The 17,473-nt window shown below is 47.1% G+C and overlaps 1 protein-coding gene across 2 annotated transcripts in view; it reads left to right on the top strand.

Annotated features, from left to right (window-relative positions):
- Positions 1-17,473, top strand: part of UBR2 (ubiquitin protein ligase E3 component n-recognin 2) — a 1,610,484-nt gene that overhangs the window by 258,521 nt on the left and 1,334,490 nt on the right. The window contains exon 11 of one of the 2 annotated variants that reach the window (XM_078649714.1): positions 11,961-12,059. In XM_078649714.1, coding sequence (XP_078505840.1) covers positions 11,961-12,059 — 99 coding nt within the window. Of the gene's footprint in view, positions 1-11,960; positions 12,060-12,127; positions 12,224-17,473 lie in introns of both variants that reach the window. The other variant, XM_078649715.1, reaches the window with a different exon arrangement.

The following is a 17,473-nucleotide window of genomic DNA, read 5'->3' as shown; positions in this document are numbered from 1 at the left end:
GAAAATCTTAGACCATGCGTGTTATGCCTGGGCCTGGTAACTGAAGCTGACAACCATTTCCAGGAGGCTTCAACCACAATACCGTCATCAAAGTAAGGGTATACCAACAATACTTGCACCAGCATACCTGACTGCTCGTTTCTGTTAACCAAATTGAACAACAATTACTTTTAGAGGCACTGTGATAGGTTGTTATTTTCTAACATTTAAGATTTGTGAATATTCATTGGTGAATCTGGTTCACCAGCTGATTCGGTCTCACCTCACTTTTTGTCCATCATTGTCCCATCACTCCTCAAGAGCCTCGCCGATCTTTTTAACATGTCCTTAAACCAAGCAATAGTTCCTATGAAATGGAAAGCAGCCAGGGTAAGATCTGTTCTGAAAAAAACCTACTGCGGATCCCTAGGAACTCAGTAACCATTGTCCCATCTCTCTTCTTCCCTATTTTGGAAAGGTACTCGAGTCCCTGGTTAATAAACAGCTCACAACCTATTTAGAAAGCCACAAACTGGTAGGCCCCTCTCAATCTGGGTTTAAGGCTGCCCACAGCACTGAAACCTTGCTGGTGGAGGTTGTCAACAGCATAAGACTTGCCCAGCACAATAGGCAGTCAGTCATGCTTGTCCTACTAGACCTGTTGGCAGCCTTTGACACCATCACTCACGGTATTTTATGACTATGGGTATGGGAGTCAGGGGAACAGCCTTAGACTGGCTTAGAAACTATCTAATAGATCAAACCTCCACCGATCAAACCTCCACCGTGCAAGTGGGCTCCTGGTCTCCAGTAGTCGGTTGGTAGATAAGGTAGTCCCTCAAGGATCCATTTTAAGTCTTACGCTCTTCAATCTCTTTGTGGCACCCCTGGCCAAAGTGATCAGATCTTATGGGTTTGATATAGTGTCATACACTGATGATACTCAGCTACTGATCACTCTTGGTCCTAACCCAACTAACACTAGACTCGGATTAAAAAACTGCATGATCCACATTAACAACTGGATCCAATCCAACCACCTCCAACTCAATCCCAGTAAGACAGAGATCATCCTTTTCGGGAAAGCACATGAATTTTGGTTGAACAACTGGTGGCTACAGGGCCTTGGCCTTTGTCCATCTACCAAATCTAACTTCGCCGTCCCCAGATTTAAATTGCAAAGAACTGGAGGGAAATCCTTTTCTGTCAGAGGACCAATTTTATGGAACTCACTTCCCCTTCATATCCGGAAAGAGGATAGCTACAACAAATTCCGGAAATACGTAAAAACCTGGCTGTTTCAGAAACAACTGTGCTAAACAACCAACTTCAGCATCTTCCTTTAACCAACCTAATGTCAAAGGCGCCGGGAAACCCTTGTTGGGTAGCTGTGCGCCATACAAATGCAAAAAATAAAATAAAATAAATGGTAAGTAACCTTGGAGTAAAGATTGAAAATAAGCTGTCCATGAAAGACCACGTAAACCATATAATGAGTACTCGCTATGGACCAATGTGTGGCTTACGTAAGATCTTTCAATGGATTCCAGTGGAATCAAGGAAACCGGTTGTCCAGTGTCTATAAGTCGGCTCAACTCCGATATTCCCTGATGACTTCCATGATTGAAGAGCTTTACACCAGACTCCAAAACCTGCAGAATACAGCCGCTAGACTGATGCTAAACCTTCCATCTCGGTCCCCTTCTGCACCCAGTCTGAAAGCACTTCATTGGCTTCCCATCAGGAAACAAATCAGTTTCAAGGTTATCGGTCTGGTACAAGACCATGTATGGAAACGGTCCTAGCTACCTGGCCAAAAACTCAATTAGTACGTACCTAATAGGACGCTTAGGTCAGGAACTACATTTCTTCTTACTCCCCTCAGGATTTGCACTTCCAGGAATGGCCTTAAATCCTTTTCTCATTTGGCTCCTGTTTTTTTAAATGAACTCCCACTGCAGCTCCGCATGTTTACGGACCATAAACAGTTCCGTAGGAGGCTAAAAAACATGTTTTAAAAAAAATATATATTTTTTTATTTCTTTCCCACTTCTGTAGTAGAGGATCTCTGTGTATAGTCATAATCTAGTGAATAGTCCCGCCCATGTGCGTGGACCCCGGAGCAATCAAAAATAATCTCTTAGTGTCGAAAAAATGCAGAACTGCACAGACACTTAAGAGAGAATTTAAAGACAGATAATGCAGCCTATAAAAAGCTACACTGTCCAGTACTTCAACTAGAAATTCCACCACAAAAACCACAAAACAGCAAAGCCGGTACAGATTTCCCTTGCTTCAACAGCAAACACCCTCTGGAATGATAGAGAGGAGAACCTGGACAGACAAGCCCCATAGGCTGCCATTATGTGGCTCAGAACAGGATACTGTGCCTTTAAGAGAACCTTCCAGAACTTCACAGTATCCCAGAATGCACTGCAGGTCCCATTTACTTTCAGTTCTTTTTTCCGGCTCCTGCAAGCAGGACCCTGGAGCATTGAGCTCTCCCTTTTCAAGGGTTTATTGGTGATTTTTCACTTTGTTGTTCAAGTTAAGTGCTTTTAAGTACTTTGGTGCTGTTCTTCTTGGTATTTTGCTCCTTTTGAAGTCAAATATGCCTGCATTATTTGACAAATGCCCGGAGTGCTCCAGGAAGAAGGCAAAATCAGATTCCCATGAGGTGTGTATCCTCTGCCTTCCCTCTTCCCACATCCCAGAGGAGTGTGAGATTTGTCAAGGCTTCTCTGGCAGGACCCTGAAGGAAAGACAGAAGATCAGGCTTCAGGGCCTCGAGGAAAGAAGGCTGAAGGCGCAAGGTGGGTCTGGAGGGGCTTATTCTGCCCATGCTGAGGCCTCTGGGGGGCTTCCCAGGGGCAGGAAAACCAGCAAAGGTTCCCATTCTCCGTCTGGGTCGATTGCACTGACTACGACGTCGAGAGGGATGACTACGGTCTGTTCCCCGTCTCCCCAGGGCTCTGGGTCGAAGCGACGTCGACGGTCGACGTTGAGGGAATTACACAGACCGCCGTCGAAGTCACCTTTGACGATTTCGTCGTCATCATCGTCGGCGTCGACATCGAGTGATCGACGGCGAAGGGCCCGGCGTCGGCGCTCGCCGTTGAAGCGACTTCGCCGTCGGCGAAGAGGAAACGATCGTCGTCGAGGGGATCCTCGTCGTCGAGTCCGCCGTCGCGGCGTAAGAGGTCGCCGTCGCGGCGTAAGAGGTCGCCGTCGCGGCGGAAAAGGTCGCCGTCGCCGTCGAGGCGGTTGATGTCGCCGTCGAGGCGGTCGAGGTCGCCGTCAAGGTCGCCGTCGAGGTCGCCGTCGAGGCGGTCGAGGTCGCCGTCGAGGCGCAAGAGGTCGTCGTCAAGGCGGACGAGGTCGCCGTCGAGGCATGGACGACGGTTGACGCCGAGGAAGGGGCGCTAGACGTCGAGGGGCCTACGCTCGTCGTCTGGTCACCGTTCTTCAACGTCGAGGAAGCGTGGTGAGAGGCCTGATGCTGTGGGAGGCTCGCCAAAGTCCAGGTCTGGAAAGGAAGGCGGATCACCAGGATCGGTGTACTCCGAGGTGTATACTCCATCACAGAAGCATGTTACGCCTCCGCCTCCGTTGCCGAGGGGTCTCCCTCCGAGGGCTCCGACCCCTCCTCCTTTGCCTTCTCTGCCTCCACCGGTACCTCGGCCTCAGAGGCCAGATAGGCCGCCCCGGTTCCTCCGAGGTCGGTCTCGTTGCCCAGGCTTCCGACCCCTCCCAAAGGGACTCCTAAGCCGCAGGCCCCGTCCAAACCCAGGCGCCCGCTCCGGGGAAACTGCCGGAGCGTCCCAGGCCTAGGAAATCGCGGTCACGCTCCGGACGGAGAGGGAGATCGAGGAGTCGGCACAGGTCCTCCACTAGATCTAGGCATCGCCATAGGAGGCGAGGATCCAGGACCCGAACGGACTCCTCTAGGACTCGCTCATATTCGCCGACCTTATCAAGCTCCCCGGAGACGAGGGTGTCTCCGGTGGACGACATCAGCATGTTCCAGGAGGTTCTCCTGAGGGGGGCTACGAAATTGGGCATCACCGTGACGGCTCCTACACCTACGACGTCCGTGATATTCGGGACACTTCACAAGAAGCATCTGTCTCGCCCTCTGCTGCCATTGGTGCCAGGGCTGGTCGAACCTGCGGAGGAGCTGTTCCTTACGCCTGCGGTGGTGAAGGCCGCTCCCTCCCGACTTCTGAAGAAGTACAGAGCACCGGATTCGGACCCGGCCTTCCTGCGGATGGACACAGTACCCGACTCCGTGATAGTGACGGCGGCCAGGAAGTTACACTCTACCTCCCCGTCCTCCACCGTGCCGCCTGATAAAGAAAGCCGATGGATTGATTCGGCTGGAAGGAAGGCTTGTGGAACTTCTTTCATGACCATGAAAGCCTCCAGCGATTCGGCATTGCTGGGGCGGTACGGCCGTGCCCTGTGGGACTCCCTAGAACAGTTCACGGACCTTCTGCCACGAGACAAGAGGGAGGACTTCCTAGAAATACTTAAGGAAGGGATGCTGGTTTCAAACCAGGTCATCAGCGCGGCTGCGGATATCTCGCTGTTGGCGGCCCATGGTTACTGTCACAGGATCAACCAGCGCCGCCATGCTTGGCTCAGGCTCACGTCACTCAAGCCGGAGGCCCAGCAGCGGGTGGCCAATCTGCCCTTTTATTTATTTATTTTATTTTAGGAATTTATAAAGCGCAGCTGTCACCATTGCAGGCATCCTGGCGCTAACAGAAAAAACAGAGGGGAGCGAGAAGCAGGGACAGTTGGAGTAGGCTAACCGGGGAAAAGCCAAGTTTTCACCTTTCTTCTTTTCCGGAGAAACACTGTTCGGAAAACATGCCGATGATGAGATCGCCCGCATGAAGGCGGAGGTGGAGACCCTGACGGCTGTGGGCTTGGAAAAGCCCAAAGAAAAGAAGTCCTACCGCCCGTTCCAGAGACGGTTCGGTGCACAGGAAAAAGGACGAGGACAGTCTTCGGGACAACAGCAGCAGCAACAACAGCAGCAGTTCCGGAGACCCTTCCAGAAGCGCCATAAGGGTAGAGGTGGACTACAGTCCTCTACTGTGAACAAAGGCCCGGCCGGGTCTCGACCCTGAGCGGTTACTTCCCCTTCATCCGTTACCCGCTCCGGTGGGGGGAAGCGTTCAATTTTTTCTGGCAGAGTGGAGAAAAATTACTCAGGACAAGTGGGTGCTGAATATTGTTTGCAATGGATACAGTCTTCGGTTCACCAGCCCTCCTCCATCGATCCCTCCGGTCAGCTCGCAGTATCAGCTGCGCGAGCTCCAGGCAGAGGCCGATATCCTGTTAAGGAAAAGGGCGATAGAAGACGTACCTCTGTCTCAAAGAGGAAGAGGTCTGTACTCCCGGTTCTTTCTGGTCTGCAAGAAGGACAAGAACGAGTTCAGGCCCATTCTGGACTTGCGACAGGCGAACAAGTGGATTTGCAGAGAAAAGTTTCGCATGCTGTCGTTGCATCAGATTTATCCTCAGTTGCAACGGGGAGACTGGCTATGTGCAATAGACCTTCAGGATGCGTACTTCCTTGTGCCCATTGCACACAAACACAGGAAGTTCCTGCGTTTTCAAGTCGGCACCAATGACTATCAGTACACGGTACTTCCATTCGGGCTGAAGTCTGCGCCCAGGACTTTCTCGAAGTGCATGGCAGTGGTAGCGGCACACCTGAGGAAGAACAAGGTGTTTGTCTACCCGTACCTGGACGATTGGTTGTTTAAGGCCTCCTCCTTCTCGGAAGCTCAAGCGCACTTTCAGAAGACGTGCTTTCTATTGAACAAGCTGGGGTTGCACGTCAACATGTCCAAGTCTGTCCCGACTCCGGTCCAGTGCATTCAGTACTTGGGAGCCACCATCGATACGATGTCAGCAAGCGTGTTTCCTTCGGAGGAGCGACGATTATCACTCCTCGGAAGGCTCAGGCTCTTATGACCACTCCATCTACGACAGTGAGGACGGTGTCTTCTCTACTGGGATCGATTGCCTCTTGTATCTTCCTGACGCCACATGCGCGGCTGCACATGAGACCGCTGCAGGAGTGCTTGGAAGATCAGTGGGACCAGAGGAGAGGATCTTGGGACGACAAGATAAGACCGTCTCTGCATGCTCTGCAGTCTCTGAAGTGGTGGGGTTCAGTGGAGAATCTCCTTAGAGGGGTTCCCTTCCACAAGGACATTCCCACTCAGACTATCGTGACGGATGCTTCTCTCCAGGGATGGGGAGCGCACTCCGGAGACTTAAAGATTCACGGGACGTGGTCCCTGACGGAGTCCACGTACCACATCAATTTCCTGGAACTCAGAGCTGTTCACTTGGCATTGAAGGCTTTTCACCCGTCCTTCCAGACCAACTCTCTGCTTGTACAGACGGACAATACGACCACGATGTATTACGTCAACAAGCAGGGGGGCTCGAGATCACGCACCCTGTCGCAGGAGGCGCAGGCGATCTGGCACTGGCTTCTGGCCCGAGGACTGACGATAACGGCCACCCATCTGCCAGGTGTGCAGAATGTTCAGGCAGACGCACTGAGCAGACTGATTCAGGAAAACCACGAATGCGTCATGAACGACGAAGTACTAGGAGAGGTCTTCGCAAGGTGGGGAACTCCAGACGTGGATCTGTTCGCCACCGCAGAAAACAGCAAATGCCGAGACTTCGCCTCCAGGTATTACCAGCCAGGGACGCTGGGGAATGCGTTATGGATCAACTGGTCGAACAGCTTTCTGTACGCTTTTCCACCCATTCCCCTGATTCCGACGGTTCTCATCAAGCTGTCCCAGTCCAGGGCGCGGATGATACTGATTGCCCCGGAATGGCCTATGCAGTGGTGGTTCACAGACCTGCTTCACCGGTCTCTCCTTCCTCACATACGGCTGCCGTGCAGGCCGGACCTTATTACGAAGTTCGGGGGGCGGATGTTGCACCCCAACCTCTCGTCTTTGAGTTTGGCGGCATGGCTCCTGAGATAGTGCAATATGGCCATCTGAATCTCCCAGAAGATTTCATGGACATACTGAAGGAGGCTAAGCGACCTTCCACTAGGACTTCTTATGCTTACAAGTGGAAGAGGTTTTGCATCTGGTGCAAGTCCAAGAACTATGACCCTACGACATGCAAGGAGGATGTCATCCTTCCGTATCTACTGCATCTGACGCAGTCTGGCCTTAATGTCCATTCCATTAAGGTTCATCTGGCTGCTTTGACTGCCTACAGGAAATGCCCTTCACAGACTTCCTTCTTCCAGATCCCTGTGATCAAAGATTTTCTGGAAGGCTTGAAGAAAGTATTCCCTCCTGTCAGGCTTCCCTCGCCTTCATGGGAATTGAATGTGGTGCTGTCCAGATTGATAAAGGAGCCTTTTGAACCTATTCATAAGGCTTCGTTGCAGCACCTGTCCTGGAAGGCGGCGTTCCTCGTGGCCATTACATCGGCCCGCAGGGTGAGTGAAATTCAGGCGTTGTGTTGCCAAGAACCTTATACTGTATTTCATGCTGCTAAGGTTGTTATGCGTACTCACACTAAATTTCTTCCCAAGGTTATTTCTGATTTTCATGTCAACCAGACTATAACTTTGCCTATGTTTTTTTCAGAATCCTTCATCTCCAGCGGAAAGGTCTTTATATTCCGTGGATGTTAGGAGGGTTTTGAAATTTTATCTGGATAAAACCAAAGATATTCGTAGGTCAGACCAACTGTTTGTCAATTATGGATCAGTCAAGACGGGTCTTGCTACCTCTAAACAGTCCATCTCAAGGTGGATTGTGTCCTGCATACAATTGTGTTACCAAAAGGCTAATAAGACCTTAGGGGGCAAACCTAAGGCTCATTCCACCAGGGGCAAAGCTGCTACGACGGCTTTGCTTCGTAAGGTTCCTATTGCAGAAATCTGCAAGGTGGCCACTTGGAAGTCGGTCCATACCTTTGCTAAGCATTACTGCCTGGACACTGATGCCAGGGCAGACGCTCAGGTTGGGCAGGCTTCGCTGCGAAATCTGTTCGCACAATAGTGGTGTTATTTCTCGTTTCTCCACCGCCGCTTTGGTGTGGGGATGGGCTTGCCATTCTATTCACTAGATTATGACTATACACAGAGATCCCCTACTACAGAAGGAGTAGTTTCTGTCCTGTAACTCCAGTTCTGTAGTAGGGGTATCTCTGTTATAGTCATAAGCGCCGCCCTCCTCCCCGGTGGAGAGAGATATTCATGTACGGAATGCTACAAGTCTGGCGTGTTACGCCTTCAAAAAGAACTGAAAGTAAATGGGACCTGCAGTGCATTCTGGGATACTGTGAAGTTCTGGAAGGTTCTCTTAAAGGCACAGTATCCTGTTCTGAGCCACATAATGGCAGCCTATGGGGCTTGTCTGTCCAGGTTCTCCTCTCTATCATTCCAGAGGGTGTTTGCTGTTGAAGCAAGGGAAATCTGTACAGGCTTTGCTGTTTTGTGGTTTTTGTGGTGGAATTTCTACTTGAAGTACTGGACAGTATAGCTTTTTATAGGCTGCATTATCTGTCTTTAAATTCTCTCTTAAGTGTCTGTGCAGTTCTGCATTTTTTCGACACTTTAAGAGATTATTTTTGATTGCTCCGGAGTCCACGCACATGGGCGGGACTATTCACTAGATTATGACTATAACAGAGATACCCCTACTACAGAACTGAAGTTATAGGACAGAAACTACTCCTTCTGTCAACCGTCTTTCTTGCCTTTACTGGAGTTCACTAGCTCTCTGAGACCCCTGGGTGATATTTATTGAGCGCACATCCTTATGACTTATAAAACAGTTTGTTATGTTCTGTTATATCCATTTAATAAAGCACAGCGAATCACACCCAAAGGTGTATCTCGGCACTCGACCTACTCATAAGCTGCATCTACTCATAAAAACAGGCAGGTTTTTAACATTCTTTTAAATTGAGCAAAGTCCAAACAGCTCCGAAGGTAACCTGGAAGCGGATTCCAAGCCCTAAGAGCAGTATAGGAGAAAGCTCTGCCCCCATATCTTGAGGCACGGTTACGGAGAATGGACAGAAGCGCCTTATTGCTGGATCTCAAAGTGCGAGACAGTAATAGCGTAATTTGTCTTTAAGGTACAAAGGGGACCTGCCCAGTAGAACTTTGTGGGTAAGACAACATAACTTAAAGATATTGTGCTTTCTGACCGAAAGTTAGTGAAGGGACAGGAGGATTGGGGCAGAAGAGGAGCCTGCTGGAAGGATTACAACCTAACCGGGCTGCCGTATTTTGCACCACCTGCAGTTTAGTCTAGAGGGTGTCATTAGCTGCAATAAGCAAAGCCTTACTGTAGTCTAAACAGCTAATTATCACCGCTTGGACCAGTGTGTTTCCAGTCTAGGATGGAAGCCAGGGGAAAACGTTTTTCAAGAGCCACATGGTGTCAAAACATGTCCCTCTTCTGGTGGTAACATGGCTTTTCGTGGACAGTTCGTGGTCAAATTTGATACCTAAATTGTTTGCTGATGGACTAGGGCAAGAAGCAGACCCCAATTCAGTAGACCAAAGATTTTGAGCTTTGCCAAATAGCAGAACCTCGGTCTTTTCAATATTCAGCTGAAGACAGTTTCTAGACATCCAGGCTGCAATGTTCCTCATACTGTCTTGAAAACATAGTACACTTAATGTCCTGCCGCAGAGAAATGATCAGTTGAGTATCGTCGGCATAGGAGATTACTTTGAAACCAGTTATTTTGACAGTCTGGGCCAAAGGAGCAACATAGATATTCAACAGTATTGGGCTCAACAATGATACCCGAGGTACTCCTTTGGTAAAAGGAACTAGACGAGATTTAAAAGGACCCAGAGTAATGGTTTGAGTCTGGTCTTCTAAAAACAAATCAGTCTACCATTGCAGGACAGTGCCTCTGAAACTGAACTAATGCAGTCTGATCAGTATTGCATGAGAGAAGGTGTCAAAAGCTGCTGAAAGATCCAGCAGCACAAGAATAGGAGGAATGCCAGCATCCAAAGAACGTCAGATACAATCTATGACTGCAACCAGTTCAGTCTCAGTGCTATGGGATGCTCCGAATCCCAATTGAGAGGGGTCATGGATTGCATGATCCTCTAAGAACGTCATAAGCTGTTTGTTCACATAGCTTTCGAGCATTTTCCGCAATAAAGGGAGACCATATATAGGACAATAGTAGGTCACTTTGTAGCAGAACATGGGGCACTTCATGGTCTAGGATTACAAAAATATTCCAGAGAGTAGCTCTTGGCGAAGCAGGGATAAACATCCGATCTGATGTATGCCTTACCCTGGTTTTCACTAATGCTGATGTGCTTCATCAGATGTAGGAAATATTCAATGGCCATGAATTTGGTGGCTTTGAATAATCTGCAGAGTCTTTACTACACAAATGTCATCCTCTTCGGAAAATGCAAATCTTGCACATTACCAGTTTTTTCTCTTCATCATATCAGGTCTGAGTCGGTCACTTAAACCACATATGAATAACGTTTGTTCACTCACTTAGCTACTGAGGAGTTATGGTTTACTTGTCAAACAACTCAGTAGTTATCAGATGAGGTAGTTGACATCATGACATCAGAGGCCTTTATATGGTTGAGCGAATTCTCTACAATAAGAGGTTATGTTGAAGTGGTCCAAATTTGAGTAGATGTGAGAGTGCATGTTCCTATGGGATCCCAAGAGTATCAACTTTTGAACACCAGGTGAATTATGTTTCACCAGCTCTATTTCTGTCACAGGTAATTTAAACCTGGTGCTGGGTTAGTTAACGGTTACACCCTTTGGGCCTTTCTATAATCAAGCTTTGAAGACCGTGTTTCTCTTAGCAATCTTTAAGAATAAGTGAGCTGGAGGCACATGATTATTGGACTAGCTCTACACCTTTTTCCAAGAACATCTGGACCTTATGGGTAAACCTATTGTTTCAGTACAATCTTGTGACAGATTTTCCCAAGAAACACTTTACACAGCTATCTTCTTTCTTTCTCCTTCTCCATTTCTTTTCATGCTATGGGAAGGTTGCATAGATTGTGTGTGTATATATATATGTATATGTATATATATATATATATATAACACACAAAGACATCGTAAGACGTATATAATGTACAGAGGGGCTGAATTTCTCAAGGGTAACACTGAAGACAATGTGAGGGAAGATAGGCTGGTGAGAAAAAATGTGCTAATGAATAAATTATGATCACCAATATTAAAATAATAATATATAAATATATGTATTATTATTTTTTTTAATATTGGTGGTTATCATAATTTATTAATTGGCAAATTTTTTCTCACCAACCTATCTTCCCTCACATTGTCTTCAGTGTTACCCTTGAGAAATTCAGCCCCTCTGTGCATTATATACGTCTTACGATGTCTTTGTGTGTTGCCGTAACTTAGTTGTTACTTGGTTGTAAGAAGCAACCCACAGTGCAATTGTAATGTGAAAATAGTTTTAGGTGTCCCAGCCAAAGCAATAGAATGTGTAAGGAAGCAAAGTGTTCAACGTAAAATTACTGAAGGTAAGTAACTTTGTTTTTCTTTACATCTCTGAGAATGAATAAACTGGGTTAATGAGTTCATTAAAGTGGCAAGAAAAGTATCTTGTGATCACTACTACTGTATGTTTTTGATGTACCCATCATCCTTGAGCAGAGAAGTGTTATATGCTTGAATTAATATATGTGCTGTACATAATACAAAGTGAATTGCATGTGGTAAGCTTGGTGTGGTTGGAGTTTAGGAGTTATATAAGATTGCTGAAAATGTGTATTTAGCAAATTGATACAATATAATTTGCTGTATAGAACATAGTCTTTGCTTTGCCAGCATTCTAGCTTACTCATTGAAGTTCACTAGTGCAGGAATTGAACTTAAAAATCAGGTCAGTCTGGAATAGAGGTGAATTTCCCCCTTGTTGTTTAGAGCTACCAGAAGTTGCAGAAAGATTATATGGAGGATGATCACGAGCGAGCAGTGTCGGTGTCTGCTCTATCTGTCCAACTCTTCACTGTTCCTACTCTGGTGAGTAGTTGTTGTTTTTTTAACTGATAGTTGGCACTCCTTGCCTTTTTTTGCCTTCCTTTTAATAGAACTATAAGCGAATGCAGAGTGAGTATGTGAAAGATGACGACCCAGAGTTCTCAATCACTGACCTCTCGGTACAGATATACACAGTGCCTTCTCTCGTAAGTACTGAATGCCTCAAAATACAACACTTTTATGGCATTTTCTATAGGTTATGCTAAAACTCTAGATAACTGAACAATTGCAGTAATATTCTGGGTGCCTGTAGTATTTTTGGATATGTAATTCTCTGCATTAAATAGTGTTTAAACAGTAACTTGATATCTAGATTCAAGTGTATGGTGCTCTTATGATAATGTGCTTGCCTGTTTTGTTTGAACAGTCCGTTTAGAGCACCCTTGCATGAACAAAAATGTGGAAAAGTATTCTTGTATGTTTATTGTGAAATTATCAAAACTTTGTTCAATTAAGCTTTTACTCAATCCAAATGAAAAATATAATAGTTCAAACCTTGGTTCATCTTTTAATATGTGTGATTGATTTGTTTCCATCTATACATATTTGGAGGTTTCTGACTTACGAAACATGTTAACTTTTTTGTGCATTTTATTTTGTGTGCTTACAATTTGTGGTGTGATATATGTATATATTTGCACTCTTTGTAAGGGTATATGGCATAGGTAGGCACAAACTGAATTGTGGCAAGTTGCTTTTAGGTCATGCAAATAATGGTTCATAGTCAGGTTGATAGGATTCTCCCCTTACTGTGTTCTTGAGTAGGTGTGCAGCACAATGGGACATCTTGCCAGCTTTGCTTGTGCCCCCCACCCCGTCCCCATATTTATTATTTTGGGGGGTATCCTCCTGAATACCCAGTTTTCTCCTCCCTGGTGTCATCGTTTTTTGCCCCTCTATTCCTTTTCTTTCTCCCTTTTGAATTATTTAAATTTTACCCTCTGATACCCTCTTTTAGTTTATCCCAGTCATACTTTTCTTCCTTCCCCTTTCTCGTTTTCGCCCACCTTTTTTTGTCTCTTCGCGGGGTGCCTGGACATGCGCTCACAACCCTCCCTTCTCTCCCTTCTCTCTGATCTTTCCCCAGGTCTCCTCCATTTAGCCTTTTCTCCCATTACTCCTTTTCATGAATATTAGGACTCACAAGGAAAGGCTACCCGTTAGTGCAAGCGGTCTTGTTGCAAAAGATCTATTCTATTGTTTGCTTACCAAGAACTTAGAGTGAGCTTGAAGCCTCTCATTGCTTAACGATTGGTTGTCTTTATTGTCACTCCTTTGCTTGCTTATTCAATGGCTTGCCTTCCTCTTCTTCTCTTCTTATGTTTGTCCCTGCATGTCACCATTGCCTCTTTAACATCTGTTTGGTTATCTGACTTGTATCCTTCTACTGCTCACTGCTAGGTAGCAACTTTTTTTATTTTTTGGTTTAGGACTCCACGAGAGTGCATGTGTTTTCCAGGTGTCCCACTCCTGTGCTGATCCTACCCTGCCTAATATCCACCACCACACTCGGTTTTGCTCTCTTGTGTGCTGTGGTCTGTCATGCGCCTTATTTTTTTACAGCTCTTTTTATTAATTGTTTACTGTGTACTTACACTTCAGTGATTAATTCAACACGTTCACATCATGCCCCCCAGTTGGATTATCAGACCTGCATCCAATGCCCTCGTATATCTCTACAATTGTCTAGAGATTCCTCACACCATTTTGCCCCAGTGTCCCATACTCTTGAAACTCTAGGCATATATCTGTTACCCCCGCAGAGAAGGGCATTCAATGTAGGTCTCCTTGTTCCCGCCGCATATTTTCTGAAATTTTCTCGGGCAGCCTCGGGCCCTATAGACTGACTTCTCGCATGCATACACCAGTCCAGTTTGCCCGCCCATTGTTTAATCGTGGTGGGTGTTGTTGCTGCACTATAGCCCTCCTGGCCACCATAAGGGATATGTTGCACAACAGCATTGTGTGTTTGGATAATATCTATTCCACCTTATACCCACGGTGGCCAACCCTGGTGACCTCGTAGACCCACCCTCTCAACTGTTCCCAGTAGTTTCTAAGCCTCTGACAGTTCCACAGTGTGTGCAAGAGTGTACCCGATTGTCGGCACCACCTTAGGCATATGTCCGTGCCAGACCTCCCCTTATGGTGCAGTCTGGTTCTAGTGTAGTATGCTCTGTGTAGGATAGTCAGCTGTATTAGTTGGAACCCTGCTCTGATTGGCATCTTCCTCGGGTGTCTACATGCCTCTCCCCAAATCTCGTCTTCTAGTGTACCCAGTCTTTTTCCCACCACTCTTTCAGTGAGGAGAGTGGGGAATGGATATTATTGAAGAGAGTTCTGTAGATCTTGTATACAGTGTATCTTAAGCAGTGGGTTGCCAGTGCTCTGTATTCTGTAAGGGTTTCATCTGCGATCTCTTGAAGGACATCTCCGTACCCCCGGGGCATGTGTCAGTTGTAGGTGTCTGTAGCGTTGTGTGTCAGCCAACTCATATTGATTCTGAAGTTCCTTAAACAGGAGGAGGCCTTCGTCTCCTAGCTTAAAGATCTCTATCATGTCCCATTGTCTCATTCCCTCCAGCTGCCTCAGGTCTGCCAGTATCCCCGATACTCAGAGGGGTGTCTCCAGTGCCAATTTTCCCACCTATTTCAACCTCTTAGTGGCCTTCTTCCAGATCAAACCATCATGGGTATTGTTGCTGGTTGTGGTCCGCCGGTACAATACAGATGTCGCAGACAGTCCCCCTGGTTCCCTTGACTATCCACCTGTTGGACCGGTTCTAGTTGGGAATCAAAGACCCACCCTTTTATTACCAACAACTGAGGTGCACAATAATATCGGTGGTTCAGCAGGAGAATTCCTCCCTTGTTGTAGCCTCTGGTGAGCATCAAATGTACTTTACAAGGCCCCCCCACCCCCAATTACAGAGAAGCAATCTGGGTGTTGTGCCCACCTCCTGGAAGAACACCTCTGTCACCTTGAAAAAGGTGTTCTTAAGCATGTATAGGAGTTTGGGCAGGGAAATCATTTTGTACAGGGCAGCTGTGCCCAGCAATGAGAGGAGGAGTTACTGCCAATGACTCTCGTCCTTTTTGTAATCCTGGAGGATTCTCCACAGGTTATGGTTGTAAAATACTGCCCAATGTAATGATATGAACACACTCAGATATGTAAATCCCTTCGGTGACCAGCGCAGCAGTCACTCCCAGCTCATTTGGGATTGTTCTTGTGTAATGAGGAATGCTTCCTACTTGACCCAATTTATGAGCAACCCTGAGTACTTTCCATTATGCTCAGGATTTATTATATACAAGTTATGGACTGGGCACAAGTTATGGACTGTCCGCCCTGTAGAGTAAGATATTGTTAGCATAGACTGAAATTTTGAAACAATCTTTACAACGCAGTCATTACATCGCACTACATTTACAACGCAGTCGTTACATCGCAACATCCTTTTCAGCGCATGTCACTACAACGCAGGCATTACATCACATGTCATTACAAGGCATACCATTACATAGTACCCCTACAATATCCAACACTTACCCTACTGTTGCACCCCCTGGAGTTAGAATAGTACTTTTTACCTCTACACTATCCAACACTTATCATAAATGCAACGTAATGGTATGCGTTGTAAAGGTATGCGTTGTAAAGGTATAATGCGCTGTAATGGAATGCGTTGTAAATGTAGTTTTAAAAAATTCCACCGCCAATGCGAACAGCAGGGGTGAAAGAGTACACTAGTCAGGAACTCCGGCTCAAATGCTATCTTCCACAACACCGCCTGAAGGTGCCCCATTCTATTGAATCAAAGGATTTCTTGGCATCTAGTGCCAGAAGGAACACCTGCCACCCGAGGGCTTCTCGTCATGCCGGGCGCCCTACTAACAACCTTATTAGGTTCTGCCTCATGGATCTATGGGGCATTAAGACAGACTGGTCTGGATGTACTAATTTGTCTATAACCCGTAGTAGGCCGGAGTAGGCGGTTTACCAGCACCTTGGTCAAAATTTTTACTTCCAAGTTTAGCAGGGCAGTAGGTGTATTAGAGGCATATTGGCCCACCGGCTTATCCTTCTTGTGAATCATTACTATTGTCGCTGTTGGGAGAACCCGCTGTAGGGACCCCTCTTTTTTCGCTTCATAAAACATACCTCTGAGCGGGCAGTAAGTTTACACCCTCGGCATTTATAAAATTCTGATGGGAACCCATTAGGGCTTGGAGCTTTCCCTTTTCGTGTTGCAGTGAGAATGGCTACTTCGAAGAAGTCTGGTTTCAAGCCCTTTAGGGAGTGTGGGGCCATATGTCCAGCACGGATTCCCATGACGACTGTCTCTGGTGTCTTTTTTCGGACCACGACGTCGAAGGGTGTTTGTGCTTTCGTAAGATGAACCCGAAGGAGCTGAAGGAACGTGAGGCAAAACTCTTCATGGTGCGGTCAAAAAAAGAGAAGAGGGGTCGCAGGAGATCAAAGTCGTCGACGTTGCACATTTTCAAGTTGAAGAAGCATAAGAAGAAGAGAAGACATGGACTCGACATCGATCTCGAAGGGCAGGGCTTCGAGGTCAGCCTTCCCCATACCGCGGCATTGTGACAAGGATGCCATCTCACTGTCGCATACGTCTCCGCAGGCGACTCCAGCCCACTCTCCTTGGAAGGATTCGCCGGCACTCAGGGAGTCTTCTCCTGCGGCTTCGCCTGTACCGACTCAGATGTCTCCGGCACCTAAGCCTCAGCCCCTGTAAGGCCACAGATGGATCCAGACCAGGGGGCTTTGGCTCATTATCCTCCTTTTCCAGGACCAGGAGCGGATCAGTTGGATTTCCTAAATGCGATGTTTGCCTTGCCTTTAATTTGGGCTTTTCCCAGCAGTATGCCCAGGCACCTTTCGAGCCTTTCATGCCGACGGCTCCTTCATAGCAGTTTCCAGCGCATAGGTTTTCGACTCCGATGCCTCAATCTTCGGCGCTGTCTGATGTTGGGACGACGTCTTCCCGGATTCGAGCGGCGCCGCTGCCCTCTTTGGAAGGGCCTTCTTCGGCGCCATTGTCACTGTCGCCGATCCTGAAATAGTGTTCCGGGAGGGAAGCGTAAAGACAGTTGGAAGAAGAGGAGTTCCAGCAAGAACATGAGGAAGGGGATATCCTCAACTCCGTGGACGACTTCGGGGGCCTTCGGGAGGCTACTGGCCTTGATACTTCCCCGGAGTGGGAGCTTTCATCTCTGAAGGCCTTGCCTTCACAGGACTTTGCTCCTTATCACTCAGTCATCAGGAATGCTGATGACCTGTTGGACCTTAAGTTGCCCTCAGCTGAGGTGAAGTCAATTAACTTGACTGAAGTGTTGCATTCTCCTTCCTCTTCTGTTGAACCTCTGCTGCCTTTC

The sequence above is a fragment of the Lissotriton helveticus genome, chromosome 6, assembly GCF_964261635.1.
Source record: "Lissotriton helveticus chromosome 6, aLisHel1.1, whole genome shotgun sequence".
Classification (NCBI taxonomy): domain Eukaryota; kingdom Metazoa; phylum Chordata; class Amphibia; order Caudata; family Salamandridae; genus Lissotriton; species Lissotriton helveticus.
Note: the sequence above shows the minus strand (reverse complement) of the source record. Positions and strands in the feature narration are given on the sequence as shown.